At 53.8% G+C, this 19,256-nt stretch overlaps 2 protein-coding genes across 3 annotated transcripts in view; one reads left to right on the forward strand and one right to left on the reverse strand.

Annotated features, from left to right (window-relative positions):
• Positions 1 to 10,821, forward strand: POLG (DNA polymerase gamma, catalytic subunit). The gene is made up of 23 exons (XM_075506219.1): positions 1 to 87; positions 489 to 1,138; positions 1,459 to 1,654; positions 2,107 to 2,274; positions 2,547 to 2,693; positions 2,916 to 2,995; positions 3,450 to 3,632; positions 3,754 to 3,911; positions 4,130 to 4,253; positions 4,324 to 4,548; positions 4,689 to 4,809; positions 5,003 to 5,086; positions 5,194 to 5,316; positions 5,608 to 5,768; positions 5,891 to 5,944; positions 6,041 to 6,158; positions 6,635 to 6,770; positions 6,873 to 7,119; positions 7,206 to 7,328; positions 7,606 to 7,777; positions 8,044 to 8,252; positions 9,354 to 9,514; positions 10,685 to 10,821. Exons 2-23 carry the CDS (start codon positions 546 to 548, stop codon positions 10,744 to 10,746), a joined length of 3,645 nt encoding a protein of 1,214 aa, XP_075362334.1. The 5' UTR covers positions 1 to 87; positions 489 to 545; the 3' UTR covers positions 10,747 to 10,821.
• FANCI (FA complementation group I) overlaps positions 10,249 to 19,256 on the reverse strand; it is a 25,339-nt gene continuing 16,331 nt past the window's right edge. The window contains exons 24-37 of one of the 2 annotated variants that reach the window (XM_075506218.1): positions 19,058 to 19,221; positions 18,568 to 18,644; positions 17,995 to 18,111; positions 17,191 to 17,242; positions 16,462 to 16,589; positions 16,259 to 16,327; positions 16,043 to 16,130; positions 15,546 to 15,727; positions 14,842 to 14,898; positions 14,702 to 14,761; positions 13,880 to 13,966; positions 12,739 to 12,834; positions 12,042 to 12,167; positions 10,249 to 11,195 (exon numbers count right to left, since the gene is read on the reverse strand). In XM_075506218.1, coding sequence (XP_075362333.1) covers positions 11,130 to 11,195; positions 12,042 to 12,167; positions 12,739 to 12,834; positions 13,880 to 13,966; positions 14,702 to 14,761; positions 14,842 to 14,898; positions 15,546 to 15,727; positions 16,043 to 16,130; positions 16,259 to 16,327; positions 16,462 to 16,589; positions 17,191 to 17,242; positions 17,995 to 18,111; positions 18,568 to 18,644; positions 19,058 to 19,221 — 1,369 coding nt within the window. In that variant the 3' untranslated portion in view covers positions 10,249 to 11,129. Of the gene's footprint in view, positions 11,196 to 12,041; positions 12,168 to 12,738; positions 12,835 to 13,879; positions 13,967 to 14,701; positions 14,762 to 14,841; positions 14,899 to 15,545; positions 15,731 to 16,042; positions 16,131 to 16,258; positions 16,328 to 16,461; positions 16,590 to 17,190; positions 17,243 to 17,994; positions 18,112 to 18,567; positions 18,645 to 19,057; positions 19,222 to 19,256 lie in introns of both variants that reach the window. The other variant, XM_075506216.1, reaches the window with a different exon arrangement.

The raw sequence follows: 19,256 nt of genomic DNA on the forward strand, positions 1-19,256 counted from the left end.
GACGTCAGCGCGGCCGGAAGCTCCCCCGGGCGCTCCCGTTTGGATCCGCCCTCCGGCCTAGGCCCGGGCGGCGCGCGCCGGGACCAGGTAGGTGCGCGGCGCGAGACGGGGTGCGTGTGTGCCCGGCCGCGGGGGTTGCACTCACGGGGGGGGTGGGGGGTGCACTCACGTGTGTGTGTGTGGGGTGTGTGCACGGCTGTGGGGGTTGCACGCACGTGTGTGCGTGTGGGGGTGTGTGCACGGCCGCGGGGGTTGCACGCACGCGGGGGGGTGCGTTCCCTGGGAGGGGTGCATTCCGGCGGGGGGTGTGCATTCCGGCGGGGGTGTGCACGCCTGCGGGGGTTGCAGCGCAGCCCGGCCTTCCCCGGCCGTGCGGAGCCTCGGGCAGCTCCGGCTGTGCGGGCTCGTAGCGGCGGTCAGGGCTGTCCCGCAGCGGGGCCGAGCGGGCGGTGCCGAGCTGGCCCCTCGCTCTTGCTCTCTCCCTGCAGCTCCGGCCGCCCGGGGGGAGCCGCCCGTGCTGGAGGTGCTCCCCAGAGCAGGGGGAGATGAGGCGCTTGCTCTGGAGGAGATCGGTGAGGGGCTGCGCTGCAGCCCGCGGTGCCGAGCCCCGGCGATGCACCTCCAGCTCCTCCACCAGCCGCCCGCTGCCGGAAGAGCCGAGCCAGGAGCCTGCCAAGGGCCAGCGGCGCGTGAACCCCCTCAACATCCAGATGCTGTCCAGGACCCTCCATGAGCAGATCTTCCGGGGGGCCCAGGTACACTACTCGGCAGCAGAGATCCAGAGGAGCGTGGAGCACCTGCAACGCCACGACCTGTGGGGCAAGGAGACTTCCACGCTCCCCGACGTGGACCTGCAGCTGCCCCGCATGTACGGGGACAACATCGACGAGCATTTTCGCCTCCTGGCCCAGAAGCAGAGCTTGCCCTACCTGGAGGCGGCCAACGAGCTGCTGCAGTGTGAGCTGCCCCCCGTGCCCGCGCAATGGGCATGGCAGCTCGGCTGGACCCGCTACGGCCCCGATGGGCAAGCGGAAGCCGTCGACTTCCCAGAGGAGCGGGCGGTGGTGTTGGACGTGGAGGTGTGCGTGGCTGATGGCCACTGCCCGACGCTGGCCGTGGCGGTCTCACCGCACGCTTGGTGAGATGTGGTGCCGGCGGTGATGCTTGGGGTCGCAGTGGTGATGGGGACAGCTTCGGGAAGGATGGGGATGCTCCTGAGCAGAGCCAGTTCCTGCAAACCACCGCTGGCTTGCGGGGAAGACACAGCAAAACCCCAAAGCGCGGCTCTGGGATGTGGGACGTGCGTCCTGGTTAGTGAGTGCGGTGCTCCCCGGGGTCAGTCACCTCCCTCCCACGGGTGGGATCCTGCTCAGCACCCCATGGCACAGCGAGTGCTTTTGGTCCCAGGAGCCCCTACTTTATTTTTCATGGCTGTGGGGTGCCACGTGTCATCCTCAGGTACTCATGGTGCAGCAAGCGGCTGCTGGAGCAGCGGTACTCCTGGTCCAGCCACCTCACCCTGGCTGACCTCATTCCCCTGGAGAGCCCGGCGGGTGCTGGCTGCGCTGGCAAGCAGGACTGGCCGGAGAGAGTGGTAGTGGGGCACAACGTGGCCTTTGACCGGGCGTTCATCAAGGAGCAGTACCTCATCCAGGTAATCCACGGTGCCGTTGCTTCGTGCTGGCAGCTGCAGTTCGTTACCCAGATAGTCGCTTGTGCTGGCTTTTCAGGGTTATTTTGGCAGATGCTGTTCTGCACAGATACCTTAGGGCTGTGCTCGCCTTGTCCTGCAGGACAGGTGGAGGTTGGATCCCTTTAGGGGGAGATATTCTTGCACCCAGTAAGGTTGCTGGAGGCTGCAGGGTTGCAGCTGCAGACGTGGCAGGAGCCTCTGAGCAGCTGACAGCCTGTGCTGGGGATGCTCTCGGCTCTAAGAAGAGGGGTGCCAGGAGGCAAAGCTTTGCCTTGACAAAAGCAGCCCAAGCAGAGGACTTGCAGCTCTGTAACACAGGGCAGCGCTTGCTGGCAGCTACAGGACATTTGGCAGCACGTTTCTCCTCCAGTACATCCCAAATCACCTCTCCTCTCTTCTCCGATGTGTCCCAGGGCTCTCGGGTGCGTTTCCTGGACACCATGAGCATGCACATGGCCATCTCGGGGCTGACGGGCTTCCAGCGCAGCCTCTGGATGGCTGCCAGGCACGGCAAGAGGAAGGGACTGCAGCAGGTCAAGCAGCACATGAAGAAAACGCACAGCAAAATGGAGGGGCCAGCTGTGAGTAAGGGAGCTGAGCCGCTGGCAGTGGCGTGGGTGGCAGGAGACCGTTTGATCCTCTAATGGGACTGTTTGCTCCTGTACTGGGACCACCTGCTGCTGTGCTGGCAGAGTAGGAGCTGCTGGAGCAGCTCTGCTGGCTGAAGCTCTCCCAGCGCCTTCCAGATGAAGTGGCCTTGGTTTAAAATGGAGCAGCAGCATTCTTTACCCCTCCCGATCTCGGCCATGGCCTGTCCTTGTCCTGCACTGTCTGACCCCCGTGTTGTTTGCAGGTCACTTCGTGGGACTGGGTGCACGTCAGCAGCATCAACAACCTGGCGGACGTGCACGCGCTGTACGTCGGCGGGGAGCCGCTGGAGAAGGAGGCACGGGAGCTCTTTGTGAAGGGGACCATGGCCGACATCAGGAATCACTTCCAGGTGTGGGCGGCGATCCCAACATCCCGACGGGCAGCAGGAACTGGAAATGGGGGCGGGATGGGAGCAGCTGCTGCGGTAGTTTCCATTTTGCCGCCCTTTCTTGCGAGGGCTTTGGGTGTGCGTGAGGCTGTGATGTCCCCCATCCTCCCGCAGCCCCGTGCCTTGCCCCGTGCTGGCAGAGGGGTGGCTGCTTTGCCTGCTCTCACCTGCCTCTGCCCCCAGGACCTGATGTCGTACTGTGCCCGCGATGTGCAGGCCACCCATGAGGTGTTTCAGGAGCAGCTGCCGCTCTTCATGGAGAGGTGAGAGCCGCTGAGCTCTGGCTGGCATTGGCCGAGGGCCTGTGATCTTGGCCGTCAGTGGGGAGGACTGCGGTCCCTCTGGGGATGGGATGCGGCTCCTCTTGTCCTTGGGGTGGCGATGGGAGGTTGGAGGGGCCCTGAACCCCTTTTCAGGAGGGACTTCAGATCCCACCTCTGTAGGTGAGAAGGAATAAACAGCAGCACAGTATGGTTTGAGGAGACGAGCAGACTTAATGAGGCAGGTTGGAGTGATACAGGGTTGTTTTTAGGGCAGCAATTTATGTGCAGGGCAGGCAGAAGATACAGGGATCATTATGGGTTCAGGGGAAGAGCATCGAGGGTTCTACAGGGCTGGGAAACTAGATGGAGACATGTTCATGTCTATTGTAGTCTGGTGCTTCCAGGGCAAATCTCCCCCAGCAGGCATCTAATTCCTTGTTGCTTTGGGCTCCAGATGCCCCCACCCTGTGACGTTTGCAGGGATGCTGGAGATGGGGGTGTCCTACCTGCCGGTCAATGGGAACTGGAAGAGGTACCTGGATGATGCTCAGGGCATCTACGAAGAGCTGCAGAAGGAGATGAAGAAGTCCCTGATGAACCTGGCCAACGATGCCTGCCAGCTGCTGCACGAGGACAGGTACCTGTGGGGTAGGGGTGCAGGTCCTGCTGCTCGCAGGACAGAGACCAGACAGCGGGTGTCTGCGGGCAGGTGCTGGGGACGGGAGCAAAGCTGCGGTGTGACGATGGTGTGTCGGCAGGTACAAGGACGACCCCTGGCTCTGGGATCTCGAGTGGGACACACAGGAGTTTAAGCAGAAGAAGAATCCGAGGAAGAAGAAGAAGAATCAGGATGGCAACAGCAAAGCCCCTGCAGAGGCGGTGGGCTCAGACGGGTCCGCGTGGGAGCGGCAGGAAGGTGAGCGCGGGTGGTCCCTGGGGACAAGGGATGCTCGAGGGACGCCTTCCCGTGGGTGCCCAGACAAAGGGACGCGGTTCATTGACGCCAGCAGGGTGAAGCATCGCTGGCCTACGTCTCCGTGCTGGGGCAAGTGGTGGGGGGCTGGCTCGAGGTCCCCATCCCCAGTGCGGCAGCATAGAGGGCTCTTTGCCAGCCGATCCTCCTTGCCCCACCAGACCCTGGCCCCCCCAGTGAGGACGAGGAGCTGAAAGCCCCCGCGAGCCGGGTCTGCCTGGAGCGTCTGAAAGAGACGGTCGCGCTGCAACCCAAGAGACTCCAGCACCTGCCGGGCCACCCGGGGTGAGTTGGGGACCCTGGGTGTCCCCAGGGGTTGCTCTGTGCTCTCTGACCTATCCCTGCTGCTCCCCAGCTGGTACCGCAAGCTGTGCCCACGCCTGGAGGAGGCGGGGTGGGTGCCGGGACCCAGCCTCATCAGCCTGCAGATGAGGGTGACCCCGAAACTGATGCGCTTGGCCTGGGATGGCTTCCCCCTCCATTACGCGGAGAAGCATGGCTGGGGCTACCTGGTGCCGGGACGGCAGGACAATTTGTCGACGGCCCCCTCGGAGGCGGAGGGCCCTCCCTGCCCGCACAGGTGAGGGGGACGTAGCGGGGTGCTGAGCCGGGGGCTGCCCCATGGGGGGTTCGGGAGCTTCCCTGGGACCCTGCCCAGGCGCTGCCCCGGAGCCTCAGTCCCTGTCACGGGTGCGTGAGCCCTGCCCTCTCCCCTGCCAGGGTGATCGAGTACCTGTACAGGCAGCACTGCCTGGAGAAAGGCAAGGAGCAGCCCCCGGGGCTGGAGGCTGCCATGGAGGACGAGCTGCTGGTGATGGACGGCAGCACGATGTGGCAGAAGGTGAAGGAAGGGATGGAGGGTCCCTCGGTGGGAGGGAGATGTGGGGCTGGGCTTATTCCCATGTGCATGTGAAAAACAGCCCCACGTGTGGCTCTGGGGGCTGGAAATAAGAAATTTCTTTTAATAAGTGTTAAATCACTGAAGAAGTGATGCTTGACCTGGCTCCCCCCTCCAAGGTCCGTCTCTGCCGCAGGTGGAGGAGCTGAGCCAGCTGGAGGTGGAGGTGGAGGTGGACGTGGAGGAGAAAATGGGCAGAGCAGACCAGAGCCTGGTGCAGGTAAAGAGGGTATCCTGTGGGGTGGCGGATCGGTCCCTGTTGCCTTGATTTCCCCCTCCTGCCATGCCGGGGGAGTTCCCAGCATCACCTCGCATCGCTGGTCACAGGAGGAGATGGATGAGCTGTGCAAGCTGGCGGAGGCGAGGAGCCAGCCCTCGTACCACCACGGCAATGGTCCCTACAACGATGTCAACATCCCCGGGTGCTGGTTCTTCAAGCTGCCTCACAAGGCAAGTTGGGTGTTCCTGGGGGCTTCCTGGCCACCCCGCGTGCCAGCTCCCCTGGTCCTGCTGCACAGCTGTCGTGGTTTAATTAACTCTACCCCAGCCAAAACCAGCACAACAGCCGCGTCACCTTGCCTGTCACCCTGGTGCTACAGCAATCCTGGGACTCCTGTGATCTTGTCCCATGGGATAGTGTGGTGGGAATTAATCTCTCTAGCTGGGGCAGAAGGGTGGGCAGAGCTTTACTGATACCAAGCGGTGGTGCGCTGAGCCCTGGCACCTCTTTTACTGCAAAAGGACGGGAACGATAACAACGTGGGAAGCCCTTTTGCCAAGGATTTCCTGCCCCAGATGGAGGACGGCACCCTGCGGGCCGCCGTGGGCCGCACCCATGGGACCAGAGCCCTCGAGATTAACAAAATGATCTCGTTTTGGAGGAACGCTCACAAGCGGATCAGGTGAGCGGCTGCCTTCAGCTGAATCGTGACATCCCTGCAGGTGGGTGGAGGCTGCGTCGCAGCCGGGGGAGGTTGTGCGGACGCAGCGGGCTCAGCATCTTGTCTGCTGCGTGTCCCCCCAGTTCCCAGATGGTGGTGTGGCTGAAGAAGGGGGAGCTGCCTCGCGTGGTGACCAGGTACGGGGAGGAGCGGCCCCAGCCGGGACCACGGTCCCTCTACGCCACTCTGGGAGGGCCCTTGCAGGATGATGGTCACCCTCACCTCTTTCCCAGGCACCCTGACTATAACGAGGAGGATGATTATGGAGCCATCCTGCCGCAGGTGGTGACCGCGGGCACCATCACCCGCCGGGCGGTGGAGCCCACGTGGCTGACGGCCAGCAATGCCCGGGTATGGCTGCGGTCGGGTACTTGCGGGAGTGTTTAGGGTTACCCTCTGTGTGTTTTGGACTGGTAGGAGCAGCCTGGGTTGGAAATAGGAGTTGGAGCTGGATGCTGGGGTTTGAGGTGGCAGGGCTGGTGCTGGGGCCCTTCCCTTGCTGATGTGCTTTGACTTTGGGAGAGGGGAAGAAGTCAGAAGGGGCTCCTGAGCTTCAAAATTTGGTGAAAGGAGAAGAAAATGTTGAAGCACTGGTTTCTCTCCTTCCCCAAGCTCCCCTTCTGTGCTGGAAGAGCCTGGGGGGAGTAACCAAGGGGGCGATGCCCCATGTGTGTGTTAAACCTGGTTTTGACTTTCAGAGCGAAATTTAGGGGCATGGGGAGTGCTGCGCCGACATGCTGCAGCTGTGGGAGGAAGGCTGCTCCTGTGCTGCTGAGGATAAGAGGAAGGTGCAGGGCTTGCGCTGAGCTGTGCATTGTGTCCTGCAGGCCGACCGGGTGGGCAGCGAGCTGAAAGCCATGGTCCAGGTGCCACCCGGCTACTCCCTGGTGGGTGCAGACGTGGATTCCCAGGAGCTCTGGATAGCCGCTGTCCTCGGCGAGGCACACTTCGCCGGCATGCACGGTGAGCCGGGGCTGCGCTGCGGGGAACAGGTTCACTGGGTAGCGGCGTGACCCCCCAAGCCCGGTCCCGTTTGGTGTCCAACTCCTGCTCCCCTCCTGGCAGGCTGCACGGCCTTCGGCTGGATGACTCTGCAGGGGAAGAAGAGCAACGCGACAGACCTGCACAGCAAGACGGCCGCCACAGTGGGCATCAGCCGGGAGCACGCCAAAGTCTTCAACTACGGGCGCATCTACGGGGCCGGGCAGCCCTTCGCCGAGCGGCTGCTGATGCAGTTCAACCATCGGCTGACGCAGCAGCAGGCGCGCGAGAAGGCTCAGCAGATGTATGCGGTCACCAAGGGTGTCCGGAGGTGGGTGCTGCCAAGGGAGGTGGAGGGTGAGCGGGGGTGACGGCGGTGTCCCACGGGACCTGGGCACGGGTCACTCTCCCTTCCAGGTTTCATCTCTCTGAGGACGGGGAGTGGCTGGTGAGGAAGCTGGGCCTGGCTGTGAACAGGGCGGAGGATGGATCGGTGTCGGCCCAGGATGTCCAGCGGCTCCAGAGAGAAGCCATGAAAGGGTGAGATGGTCTGACCCTGCATGGCTCTGGTGGCATCGGGGTGCCAGCTGGAGGGAGCTGCAGCCCTGCAGGCAGATAAAGGAGACGGGGCTGGATGGTCCTGATCCTCCCTCAGGGCTGAGTCTGTTTGATCTGGGGCCTCCCAGTCACTCCCAGTGAGCAATTAGCAGCAGGAGGCTGCAGGGCTCATCCAGCTGCTCCAAACCATTTGAGGCTCTCAAACAGGGCTTGCAGCCTCGTCCCATGCTTCCAGCAAACCTCCCCTCTGCCCCGCCAGGTCCCGGAGGAAGAAGAAGTGGGATGTGGTGGAGCACCGAGTGTGGGCTGGAGGCACTGAGTCCGAAATGTTCAACAAGCTGGAGAGCATTGCCTTATCCCCGTCCCCGCAGACCCCGGTGCTGGGCTGTCACATCAGCAGGGCCCTGGAGCCCGCTGTGGCCAAGGGGGAGGTAAGGACACGCCTCTGTGCTGCTGAGCTCTCAGCTTTGCTTCTCTTCTCCAAAACAGCAACCCCAAGTTCAGCCCGTCTTAGATGCTGGAGACCCAGTAGGCTCTTGGAGCCATGCAGCAAACCCCTTGCCTCTTTATCTCCATGCCATCGAGAAAACCCCAAAACCCTGAATTTAACAGGCCTCTCCCAGGAGCTGTCCTGTGTCGGTACCAGGCCATGGACCCCGATGCTTCCCTAGCTTCCATCTGTGTTTCCTTCCACCAGTTTCTGACCAGCAGAGTGAACTGGGTGGTGCAGAGCTCGGCCGTTGACTACCTGCACCTCATGCTGGTTGCCATGAAGTGGCTCTTCGAGGAGTTTGACATCAATGGGCGCTTCTGTATCAGCATCCACGACGAGGTGCGCTACCTGGTCCAGCAGCAGGATCGCTACCGGGCAGCCCTGGCCCTGCAGATCACCAACCTCCTCACGCGGTGAGATGTGATGGCTGTGGTGTCTCCTGGGAACGAGCGCCAGCGCCTCTGGGGTGGCATGGGGCAAGCCCAAGGGACAGGGGTGACAGCAAAGGGGTTAGCTTTGCCCACAGCAAGCTGGCGCAGAGTTTTCTTCTGCTCAAAGTTAGTTGGCAGCACTGGGGGTTGCAGTTCTTTCCCACCTGACTTGGGTGGCTATAAATGGAGCTTCAATTTCCAGGGATAATCTGCGGGCAAGAGGGGAATATCGTAAGCTTTTGGCTCCTGCAGAGATGGGGCCAATCGTTCCGCTCTGCTGGGATGCAGGCGCATCGCCTCCTGCCCCCTTCAGGTCTGTGACCATCGTGTGGCAGTAGCCCTTGGGCTTGATTGAGCAGCTGGGAGCGTGAAACTGTCCCCATCCCTCGTCTCCCCCCTGCCTTCAGGGGACAGCAAGGGGCACGGCTTGTTGTCTCTGCTGCAAGCACCGGCGTTGTTGCCCCTTCTGCAGCGTGGGGCGTTCCTGCTGCCTCCCTGCCCCATGCAAGGTTAAGCTCAGCCTGGAAAGCTCCTGGACCTCAAAGGGCTCCCTTCAGTCCGGCTCCGGCACCACCAGCTTTGCCAAATCCCCTTCCCAGCACTGTGGGGTATTAGTTATACAGGAGCCGGCCAAAGCTGAGCTGTTTCCTCCTGCGCTGAGGCAGGGATACAGCAAACAGCCTTTCTGTGCCGGTGCGGCAAGCGCAGCAGGGGCAGACGCCCTGACGTTCGTGCCTTTGTGCCGGCTTCTGCGAGCACAGAGCTTCCCGCTGGGAAAATCCAGCATCTGCTCTGCCTGGGAGGATTAGCCAGCAGTGAAGGGCTGGGTTCTTCCTTTCTTCCAAGGAGCCTCAACGTACTGTTACTCTGTTCCTCCCATATCCACTTCAGCAATACTTGACCCTCCTGCTACCCAGTACTTAAAAAGCACCTTGTCTTCCAGCTGCTGAGTAAGGTGGGTGCAAAGTAACCTGTTAGCAATGGCTGGCCAGTGTTTTGTGAAGCTGTAGCTGGTCGAAGCCAGGTGGGACAAGGCTAAGGGTGATGTGTAGCACCGCCTGACCTGGTCTCTTGTTCTTCCAGGTGCATGTTTGCCTACAAACTGGGCCTCCAGGATCTGCCACAGTCAGTGGCTTTCTTCAGCGCAGTGGACATTGACCAGTGTTTAAGGAAAGAGGTGACCATGAACTGTGTGACGCCATCAAATCCAACCGGGATGGAGAAGAAATATGGCATCCCTCAAGGTGAGCAGTCCCCCTGTAATCCCCTCTGCACAAGGCTCCCCAGCTTAGGCAGAGCACTTGGCCTAAGCAGCCGTTCCCCGAGGGCTCCTCTGTACAGCAGAGGCACCTTGTGAGCCCCTTCCTTCCTGACCCATCAGCTGCCCTGCAGGGCAACAGTCACCCTGGTGCCAGCCCTTCTCTACCCCTCTTTCTTTTCTCAATCCCCGAGTCATTTGTGCTGCTGCTTCCAAATATTTCTGATAGTGATGAGCTGGGCTTGGCTCCGTTATCCCACGCGCACATTTGCTTTGTGCCCCTCAAAGGGAGAGGAGCCCTCCTGTGCATGTTTAACACAGCCCGAGATTGAATTGTTCCTTCTCTGAAATGAGGCACCTCAACAACCTTGTGTATTTTACCTTCCACATACAAACTTTTCCAGCCTTTGGTGCTTTCTCTCCCTCCTCACTCCCCTTTAGCCCAGCACAGCTCTGTTTAGAGAACTGCCTTGGCGTTGCTGTGTGCACTCCCAAGACCTACAGCCATCATACATAACCCGTACATCAGCCAAGACCTACAGCCTACAGCCTCAACATAACCCTTTAACTGCTGCAAGCAAACATTTAACTCTTGGCTGGGAGCTGCTTTAAACAGCTTCTCCTCGATGTGCAGCAGCCTTTTCCCAGATGAGGAGAATCAGATTTGTTCTGAACTGCCCTCAGATTTGTTCTCTTGGCTGTTGAATACATCAGACGCTCCACCCTTAGGTAACCTTTATTAGAAGTCTTATAGGCAAAGGGTGCTTTTAGAAACAGGACTTGCGTTCTGTGGGCAAAAAGGGCACTTCTGTTCTCACCAAGAACAAGGCAAATTAAACAAGTGCATCGCGTCAGGGTCAGCAAAAACGTAACAGAAAAGCCAGCCTCGCCCGAGGAAGCTGTTACCTCTCCGCTTCTCAGGAGCTGCACGCAGCAACAAGCTTCAACGCTGAGGCAGAACAGCTCATGTTTCCAGCTTCCTACTGGTGCTGGTTCCTACATTCACACCACCACACAAACCAGAAGTTTGAATAAATTTAGGGCTTTTTGCGCTACGCTCTCTGAACTAAAGCAAATCACGACCGTCACTCTTATGTTACACAATCTCTGAGTGAACTGCAGAATGCAGGGAACTGATTGTCCCATTGTCTTCCAGGAGAAGCACTGGATATTTATCAGCTAATTGAAATAACCAAAGGTTCGCTGGAGAAGAAATGATGACGCTAGAGTGCCAGAATGACAATTGTCCAGAGAGCACGCCAGAGCCTGCCTGTCCTTTCAGAAGGAGACCTTTTGGCAGGGACTGATCCTGGTCACTGTTTCCTTTTTGCTGTACGAAGGGATGTTCCTGGGGAAGAAGATTTTGATAGCAGCACATTCAAATAGCAGAGGCACTTCCGAGGGCAGCAGCCAGCTGTAAAACCTGAGACAGTAGCCCGAGTCGCTGCTTGCACGTCCATGGGCACAAAGGAAGAAGTCATAAGTATTTGGGAAGAGAAATAACAGACTCTTGTCTCCGTACACACAGTTCTCCAAGACCAAGGCGAGTGTCTGCCACAGAACAAGCACTATAGGAGGAGGCAGCAGTGGCAACCCCGGCTTTATTTTTTTCGCTGTCTCTTCTTTTTGGGTTCCTGGTTCTCATCTGTCTGCTCTGCTGTGCTGCTCTGGAGAGGGGAGGGAGAAAGTAGCAGTACAGAGTGTGATTGTTTTTGTGTGATTCATCTAAGGAAGGTTTACCTAAAGCAAGAAACCAGATGTGCAGAACAGGATTTAGCTCCTTTTTCCTCCCTAACAAAATGACCTGAATATGGGACTCCTCTCACCCACTGAGACTTTCCCTGTAGACCCCCCCCAATTCATGCTAGAACTTAGACCACAGGTTGTCAATGGCACAGGATGGGGACTGTTTGTGCCGGGTTTTGGCTTGTTGAAACACTCAGGAAAATATGGACAGAAGCACCAATAAAAACGTGGACAATCAGCAAAGTAAATTGTTTATTTTTTTAATCCAGCACAGGTTGTGCTACCCTCACCAGCACTACATAGTAGAGGACATGGGTCACACTATCTAGTAAACGACATGATGCCTTGCAGAGTTTGCTCTGCCAGTTCTTTATCTACAAAAGTTAACCTGGATGCAGCACCACTTTGCAGCATGATGCAAAGGTCTGATCCTGGCCAGCCAGTAGGTCCTCAGGGGTAATGCTGATAGACCTTTCTGCTTGCTGAGGCAAACAACAAGGCCTTAAGAGCAGTCTCACTTCCCTAAGACCAGAGATACAGACAATTGGTGCATGGAAATAAAAGTCACTCAAGGCAGAGGGCTGGAGTGTAGGGGATGTTAGCCTGACTAACTGTTCACTCCTTCCTGTCAGCTTAGTATTAAAGTGAGAGCTAACCCAGGGAAGACAAACTGTCCTAATTTCACATATACCTGCACAGCTTACAAATACAGTTGGCATCAAAAGAGGGGGAAACCTATTGGTAAGAGCAGCTAAGTGAGTTCTGACCTGGTCGTTGTCTGGCTCATTTTCAGCATCCTCTGTGTTAGGCTCCTGCAACACGCTGTCTAGCATGGATGCATTGATGCGGAAGTCCCGGGAGGTGCTTAGCTTCATATATTGCATCAAGTTCACCTGCAGCAACCAAGGTGAAACCAGGGGGAGAGGACATGATGCCATTAGCATCTTTAGTTTAGTTTTCTACCCTGCCTAGTCCTTTGCACAGCACTGGGACCAAGTCCCTCACAGTAATAATGCAGGATTGAAGGAAAAGGTAGGTGAAAAAGCACCTGCCCCCATGCAATCCAGTTGCTCGTTTATGTTTTCCTAAAAGCCAAGTGATTACCAGTTACTCTCAGGTAGTACCTCATCATGGTACATTTCTCTCCTGCTTATGAAACAGACTGGGGGAGAGGGGTAAGGAAAGCTGGCATTAGGTATAAGTTTCTGCTCAACCAGGAACCATATGATGTTAGGTCGCAGGCAGTACTGCCATTGACACCTGCTGGTATCAGTGTGACAGCAGTTCAGTAGTGTTGGGCCAGGAGCTTGGGCAAAGGCTGGAAGAGGAGCAAGGTCCTTACACCTTCCTAATTTGAGCATTAATAGAGACTTTAAAAGGTGGACCACCAATAGCCTTCCACCGTGCCATTGATCCCACTGTTCCACTGAGTTCAGGTCACAGAAGAGCTCTGCTTTACCTTACCTTTGATTTCTTGGAGAGATGGATAAGGAACTTCTCATATTGCTCTATTGCAAAAATTAGGTTTGGGATTGGCTTGGTCTCCCGAAGCACCTTAGCCTGAAATGCAGAAAGGAGCATGATAGGTCAGATTTGGAAGTGAACAATGACACTGCAGCATGACATGAAGACTGCAACACTCCCAGTTTAGAAAAGTGCCTTCAGTAGCCTTGCTCCATACCAGTCCTGCCCCAGCAAGCCTTGCCAGCTTTGCTACTGGTTTTAAATTGACTCCCACAACGGTTCTGCAGTGAGGCTCTCCCGTGTATTGTTTTGTACTCTGCCTGCAGTTCACAGCCCTGATATGCCTGACAGCCATCAGAGCAAAACTTCTGCTCCAGCTCTGCAAAGGCATCGCAAGCATACCCCTTCCAGGCAATGAGCACATTAGTGTTTCACGACATTTTTGCCCCGTTTATTTACCACCACTGATGTTTGTTCCCCGTAGTGACAGAGTGGTAAAAGGACATGCAGCATTTCAGCCCACTTCCATACACTCAGGGAACATCTAGGAAGATCATGCTTGTGGCTTTTAAACCCTTAACATCACAGGAATGTCTGGGACAACTGACCAGACAGAGGAAATGCTGGCTGAGAGCACAAAGGACATAAAAGACCAGGAACCTGCCAGCTTGTTCACTTGCTCCCAAATCATCCAGTCATTGTCACCTGCCTTACTTTAGTGGAATCCACTACTTTATCTTTAAGTGTACTGACAAGAAACACTTAAACAGAGTGCAGTATTGGTTCCAATAAATTAGCCCGTTTCTGTAATTTCATAGCTTACCCCAATTGATATTTTTATCAGACGAGACAGACTATCCAGACTTGACCTTTGTTTCATGTCTGTGAGCTTTTAGGGTGCATTTAGTGAAGGTGGCTTTTTGTTGTTGGTGGGTTTTTTGTTGGTTTTTTTTTACTTGTTTGGGTTTTTTTTAGACTTTTCTCTGAAGTTAAGGTAGATTAAATGTTATTTTTACTTAAAATCCCAAATGACAATTTGTAATTGGTGATCTATAAGAAGCCACCAGGTAACACAAGCCTTGAGGTATGATCCCAAGTTCAAATACAGCCCATGTTCTAATAGAAAGTGAGTCAATCTTACCATGACTGTAGAGATTGCAGCAGCTTCATCCTCTTTCTTCTTCTTTTTCTTCTCTTCTGCAAAGCTTAAGCTCTCACTGTGGATGTTCTGAAGGAGGATGCCAAAAGATGTCTCATTAGAGGGTAAGCAGGGAAGAAAGGCCAGCCAAGTAAGGCCAGAGAATTCTTTCCTCTGGCTAGGTAACAGCATTACCAGCTAGATGACAGAAAGGTAGTGATACAAGAAGGATGGAATTGGGGGTACTCTCAAAAAAAGAAGGAAAGAAAAACTAATTTCATAATTTATACATTCAGAAATATGTATGTGTGAGAAGTCCCCAGGAGCTGTAGCTCTGCACACCACTGCACTCTGCAGACCTTCCCCAATACGCCACGTCTGTTTGTACAATTCTTGTGGTCCTCACTCAAGTACTTAATTCCTCTCCAAGCAGCTAAATCCCATCTTTGGCACTGCAGTCTTTGGCACCCACATTACTTTACACTGTGATGACTGCAGTGTTGTTGACCTTTATTTGCCATTGTGGTTAACAGCAGTATTAATCTCATCCAAAGAACCCACATGAACAGAGGGGAAAAAAAAAACAACTGAAAACCAGCTCCCCAAACATTCTTCCTTCCCTGCTCAAGCAGAAATCAGCATGCTCAGTCCCAATGGTGCTGAAATGTCTTATACTATTATTTGACATAGTAAAGCTTGAACTATAAGAAACTCAAGTCATGTCAAGAAGATTATAATCCCCAAAGGTGCCCATGTACTGCAGCTGATACACCACTCAGCATCAGATAGACTGACTGTGATTTTGCTAGTTAATTTAGGCCTTACCTGTACATAAGTAATGAATGAGTAACACTGTGGGGTCAAATGGGAACCTGAGAGCTTCACCTGCAAAGCAGCAGAGAGGTTGGTGTTACTCTTAACTCAAGGCAACAAGCCATTTCCTCCAGCAATTTGCTCACACTCACCAGCTTTTCTAGCCTTCCTGGAATCGTATTCGAGGTGCTGCGGCAAGCTTGAATATACTGCAAGGAAAACATGAGAGAGTTTCCTCTAGGTACGCCCTCCTCATCCTGCAACCTGTACTTCCAGGCAGGGCTCAAAGGAACTCATCCAATGGCACAGTGAGGAGGGCAGTATTTACAAGAACTATCCTTCCCCGTGGCTTGCTATATCCCAAATGCCATGCCTGCATTCCAGAGCTGTGAGAGAGCTCTGGGGTATTCACCACCTTGTCTCAAACTTGCTCCGCTGGCCTGTTTTCATGGCCCAGTTCCCCCAGGTCCGATGCTTCAAGCCTTAAATGGGAATAAGTGGCAAGGGCAGGATTGCTGAGCACTGTGAGAACACTGCTAGTGCTGTTCATTGTGGCACACAGCTGCATACAGAGGCACCTACAAGATACACTGGAAAGAGCCACTCCAAGCCACGCACAGCGAAATTCAGCTGGAGAGAAGCTTTCCTTTATCTCCACTAGTACAACTATCACTGCTCAGAAAGGTCACAAAATTGAGGGCATGAAAGCCACAGAATAAGGACTCAACTCCTGCAAGAGATCAACAGCCCAGTCTTGAGCGTAGCTGCTGCCAGGGGTCACTGTGAGCTTGCTGTAGCAGATGGGGAAAAAGTTTTTAGATCCTAGCCAGCCCACTGTCAGCAGAGCAGCACTCACATGTTTGATGAGGGAGGTGAGAATTGCGTATGTCTTGCTGAGGCTTCTCAGCAGTGTGTCCACACAGCTCCCTGCAGGGAGTGCTGTCTGTACCAGCTCATGATAAACTGTCAGCAGAGTTCCCAGCTGCAGAATTACACCTTTCTCCAGAGCCTGGGTTTGGTTTGATGCCTGAGAAGAGTCTTCTAGAATAAAGAGATAAATATGTGGTGAATGTGTGTCTAATGAATCCAATTATGCAGGTGGGAGGCACAAAAGACCACCTTTGTGTCTGGTTCACAAAAGCACCAGTGCGGCTCAGGGAAAATAGTCACTGGACGGATTTTGTGACAACACTCTCTATCTTAGATTGTTCATGTGGAACCAGCTCAAGGGAGAGTTTAACCTGCCCTCAGATGATGCTACCTCAAAATCCCAATGTATCTTATCTTTTTGCTCTCTGTCTTTATCTGCTTTTGACAAAGGTGTAACAGTACGAAGCGGACCACTTTAATTACCTGATGTCTCTGATCCCAGACTGGTGAGTTTCTTGATAAGCCAATCCACCTCTTCAAGGACCTTATCCGCCTGACCCAGAACCAGCAACTAAGACAGAAATACCAATAACAAAACAGGCTTTTGGAGGAGTTTGGCACAACAGGAATCTACAAGCCACTTGTAGCAGAGTAGCCCTGGACACTACAGGTTGTTCCACACACACTATTTTGACTCACACAGACAGTAGGGGCTGCAGTCTTGGCATTCACTATGGCAAAATGGGACCGACTCTCCACTTCTACGTCCTGGTTGGAGGAGAGAAAACAAATTCTGGTGAGTAAAACTTTAGCTGCTGTCACATAGTTTGCGCCAGAGATGCACTCAATTCTGCCCTGACAGCATTAAGTGATGAAGAGTTAGGCTGCTTCTGCCATCATACCTGATCTATGTCTCCCAGGCAAGCGTGGATGTCTTGTGCGAGTTCACGCAGCAGACTGACAGGACTCTTGTACAGAACATGGACACTGAAGAGCAGAGACAGCAAACCCTTGCAGCAAGCGATATCCTCTGTGGGGAAGGAAAAAGAAAACAACACGTTACCAGGTGCAGAGCTCCCCTGGCTATTTAGGAATATCAGACATCCAGTGAGGGAAAGTCTCAGATTCGGTATGGATTTAACAGTCTGCGTTCCCAGAAATGACAGAGAGTAGGTGAAAATCCTATCAAAATACCGCAGTTACAAAAGCAGAGTTTATAACACTGGGCATCACATAAAATACTGCAAGGGGAAGTACGGCACACTGGAGCCCTCAGCTCATAGAAAAATGATGACCAGAAGCACTGAGGAAATGCAATACAAACTTTGGCAAGAGTAATATCTTTCCAGAGTATAAATCCAGATTTGAGCAACAGATGTGCTAAATAACAAGGGAGAAAAGTCAAGTAAGTGGCTTTGCTTTCTTCAGCAATGCTAATATTTATAGAGATGGAGTTTCTTCCCTAATACTTGTGCTAATAACCACAATGTCATGGCAATTTGCCACAGAGTGGGATCTGAATATATCTGTAACAAAGAGGTAAAAACAGGCCAGACAATAGCAGAGCATCTAAGGGTCTAATATCAGACCTGACACATCACATCTAAACACGGTCCTCAAAGCTTACTTACCAAGAGCATTTTCTTTGCAAATTTTGACTGTCCAAGTCAGGAACTGAAGGAACTGCATAAGGGGAGAAAAGATATGGCTTTGAAACAGAATTCAAAGCACAAAACTAATAATAATAAAAAAAACCCAACCAAAGAAAACCAGCAAAGGGAGACCAGCAGAGTCCCCTTCTGCCAGAGAGGCACCCAGCCATGCTCTGTGAAGTTCCACAAGGGACACTTAACCTACTAACAAGTGAAAAGCTGAGATCCAGGACAGGGGAATGGTTGTACATTCCCTTGGACAGAGTAACAGCTCCATTTAATTTAAGGTAAATGATGACTCCAGACTTCTGGCACACTTTGAGTGCAGTCCCTAGCTTGTAAAAATGGGGCACCTCTAGTCCACTTTCGAAAATGCCTCCTTGCATGGAAGGAATTAGGCACTCAGCCAGTTTGGACTGGTCATAAGTCTGCTGGCCTTTTTTGGCTCTATTCCCATGTGAAAGCCATACCACATCTAGGCTCTGTTAGGAGTCCCGGCTCAGGCGAACAAGTCATTCAGACTCCAGGTGCACAAAGGCAGGATCAGAACGTGCAGGAGTGGGGTGGGAAGACAACTTGTTCTTAACTGTCCTTGCAGGCATTTGACAGGAGTGTGCTTGATAACATAACAAAACTGTCGCTTTGATATGGTGTGGTCTGCAGGAGAAGGCAGAACACACACACATATCAAAGCCCTCAGCTGTCAGCCTAGTCTGATAATCTTTTTCCCACACCTACGGCTACTACACACATCCCTGTCACCCCATGAAGGTTGTGAAGTACCTGCTGAGAGGCTGGATCCAGGAGTTTGGACAAAGTGGAGAGAACTGTGATGAGTGACTGCGTTTCCTTGGAGTTGAAGTCATCTTCAGCACTGCTGAACTGGTTCACCAGGGACCTCTGATCATGGGAAGGAAAGAGTGTGCATGCTTGCTGCAGGGCCATTTTAAGAAGCAAATAACCAGAAGCTGCAGCACATAAAGGAATCAGCAACAAGGAGAATGACAAAGAATATAAAAAGAAGACTCTTCTAAAGAGCGAGTGCTGGTTTTTGTTATGAGTGCTTACATAGAGGCCCACATATCATTCAGTGTGACTTTTACAATATTCAGGTAAGTTTATGCTGCACTGAAGGACCTTATAGCTCTGTAGATACATGTGCACTTCAATCCAGCTCTGCACAGTGCCCTGAAGAAGCTTTCCCTAGGGATCAGAAACTTTTCTGAACTGCCAGTGAATCAGTGTCACAGTGGCTATCACATACTCAATCCTGTGGTCAAGTAACAGAGAACTAGCAGTGTTTTCTGCCAGAATTACCAGAGCTTTGGAACACTTGCAGCACACAGTGGTAGTTACCTGAAACTGTCGGATCTGGAAGGCAGCTTTCTCTGTGACATTAATATCCGTTTCTTCTGCGTCACCATCAGTAATATCTGGCAGAGACAGAGAGGTGCAGAAAAAAGCTAAATGCCAAGAGTAGAATACAGGATTTATTTCCAAAAGTGGGAAAGACTGCAACTGCTCACAGCTAGAGGAGGAATACAGACTGCAAAACCGTGGTGAGCACAAAAATGTGTCAAAGGCAAACTTCAAATAGACGAATGCTATATCAGACCCCAACTATCCTCTGCTGACAGACTGAGAGCTCTATAAAAGCAGGTAAAGATATCTCTGGAACTTGCCTCTGGCATGAAAATCACTGCTACTAAGCCTGCCTTGTTACTGAGAGACAAGGACTAGACCCCTCTCTCTACTTATGGATAAAGGGCACTGGGTCCCTAACTGCCCATTCATGGGCTGGAACACAAAGCCTGGAAACCAGAACAGAATTGTACCATGTGCCTACCCAGGGCTCGTAGAAACTGGGGTATCCTGGCAGTGTACAGCTGCTGCACCGTGTTGAAGATCCGCAGCAAACCTTCCAAGCACAGAAGTGAAATGTTTTTGCCCTTCTTCTTCCCTGACTCTTCAACGACAGTGGGAATTGAAGTGTACCTCCAAAGCAGAACCCTAGGGGACGGGAGAAAAGTTAACATCACATGCTC

This window comes from Mycteria americana, chromosome 6 (assembly GCF_035582795.1).
Source record: "Mycteria americana isolate JAX WOST 10 ecotype Jacksonville Zoo and Gardens chromosome 6, USCA_MyAme_1.0, whole genome shotgun sequence".
Classification (NCBI taxonomy): Eukaryota; Metazoa; Chordata; class Aves; order Ciconiiformes; family Ciconiidae; genus Mycteria; species Mycteria americana.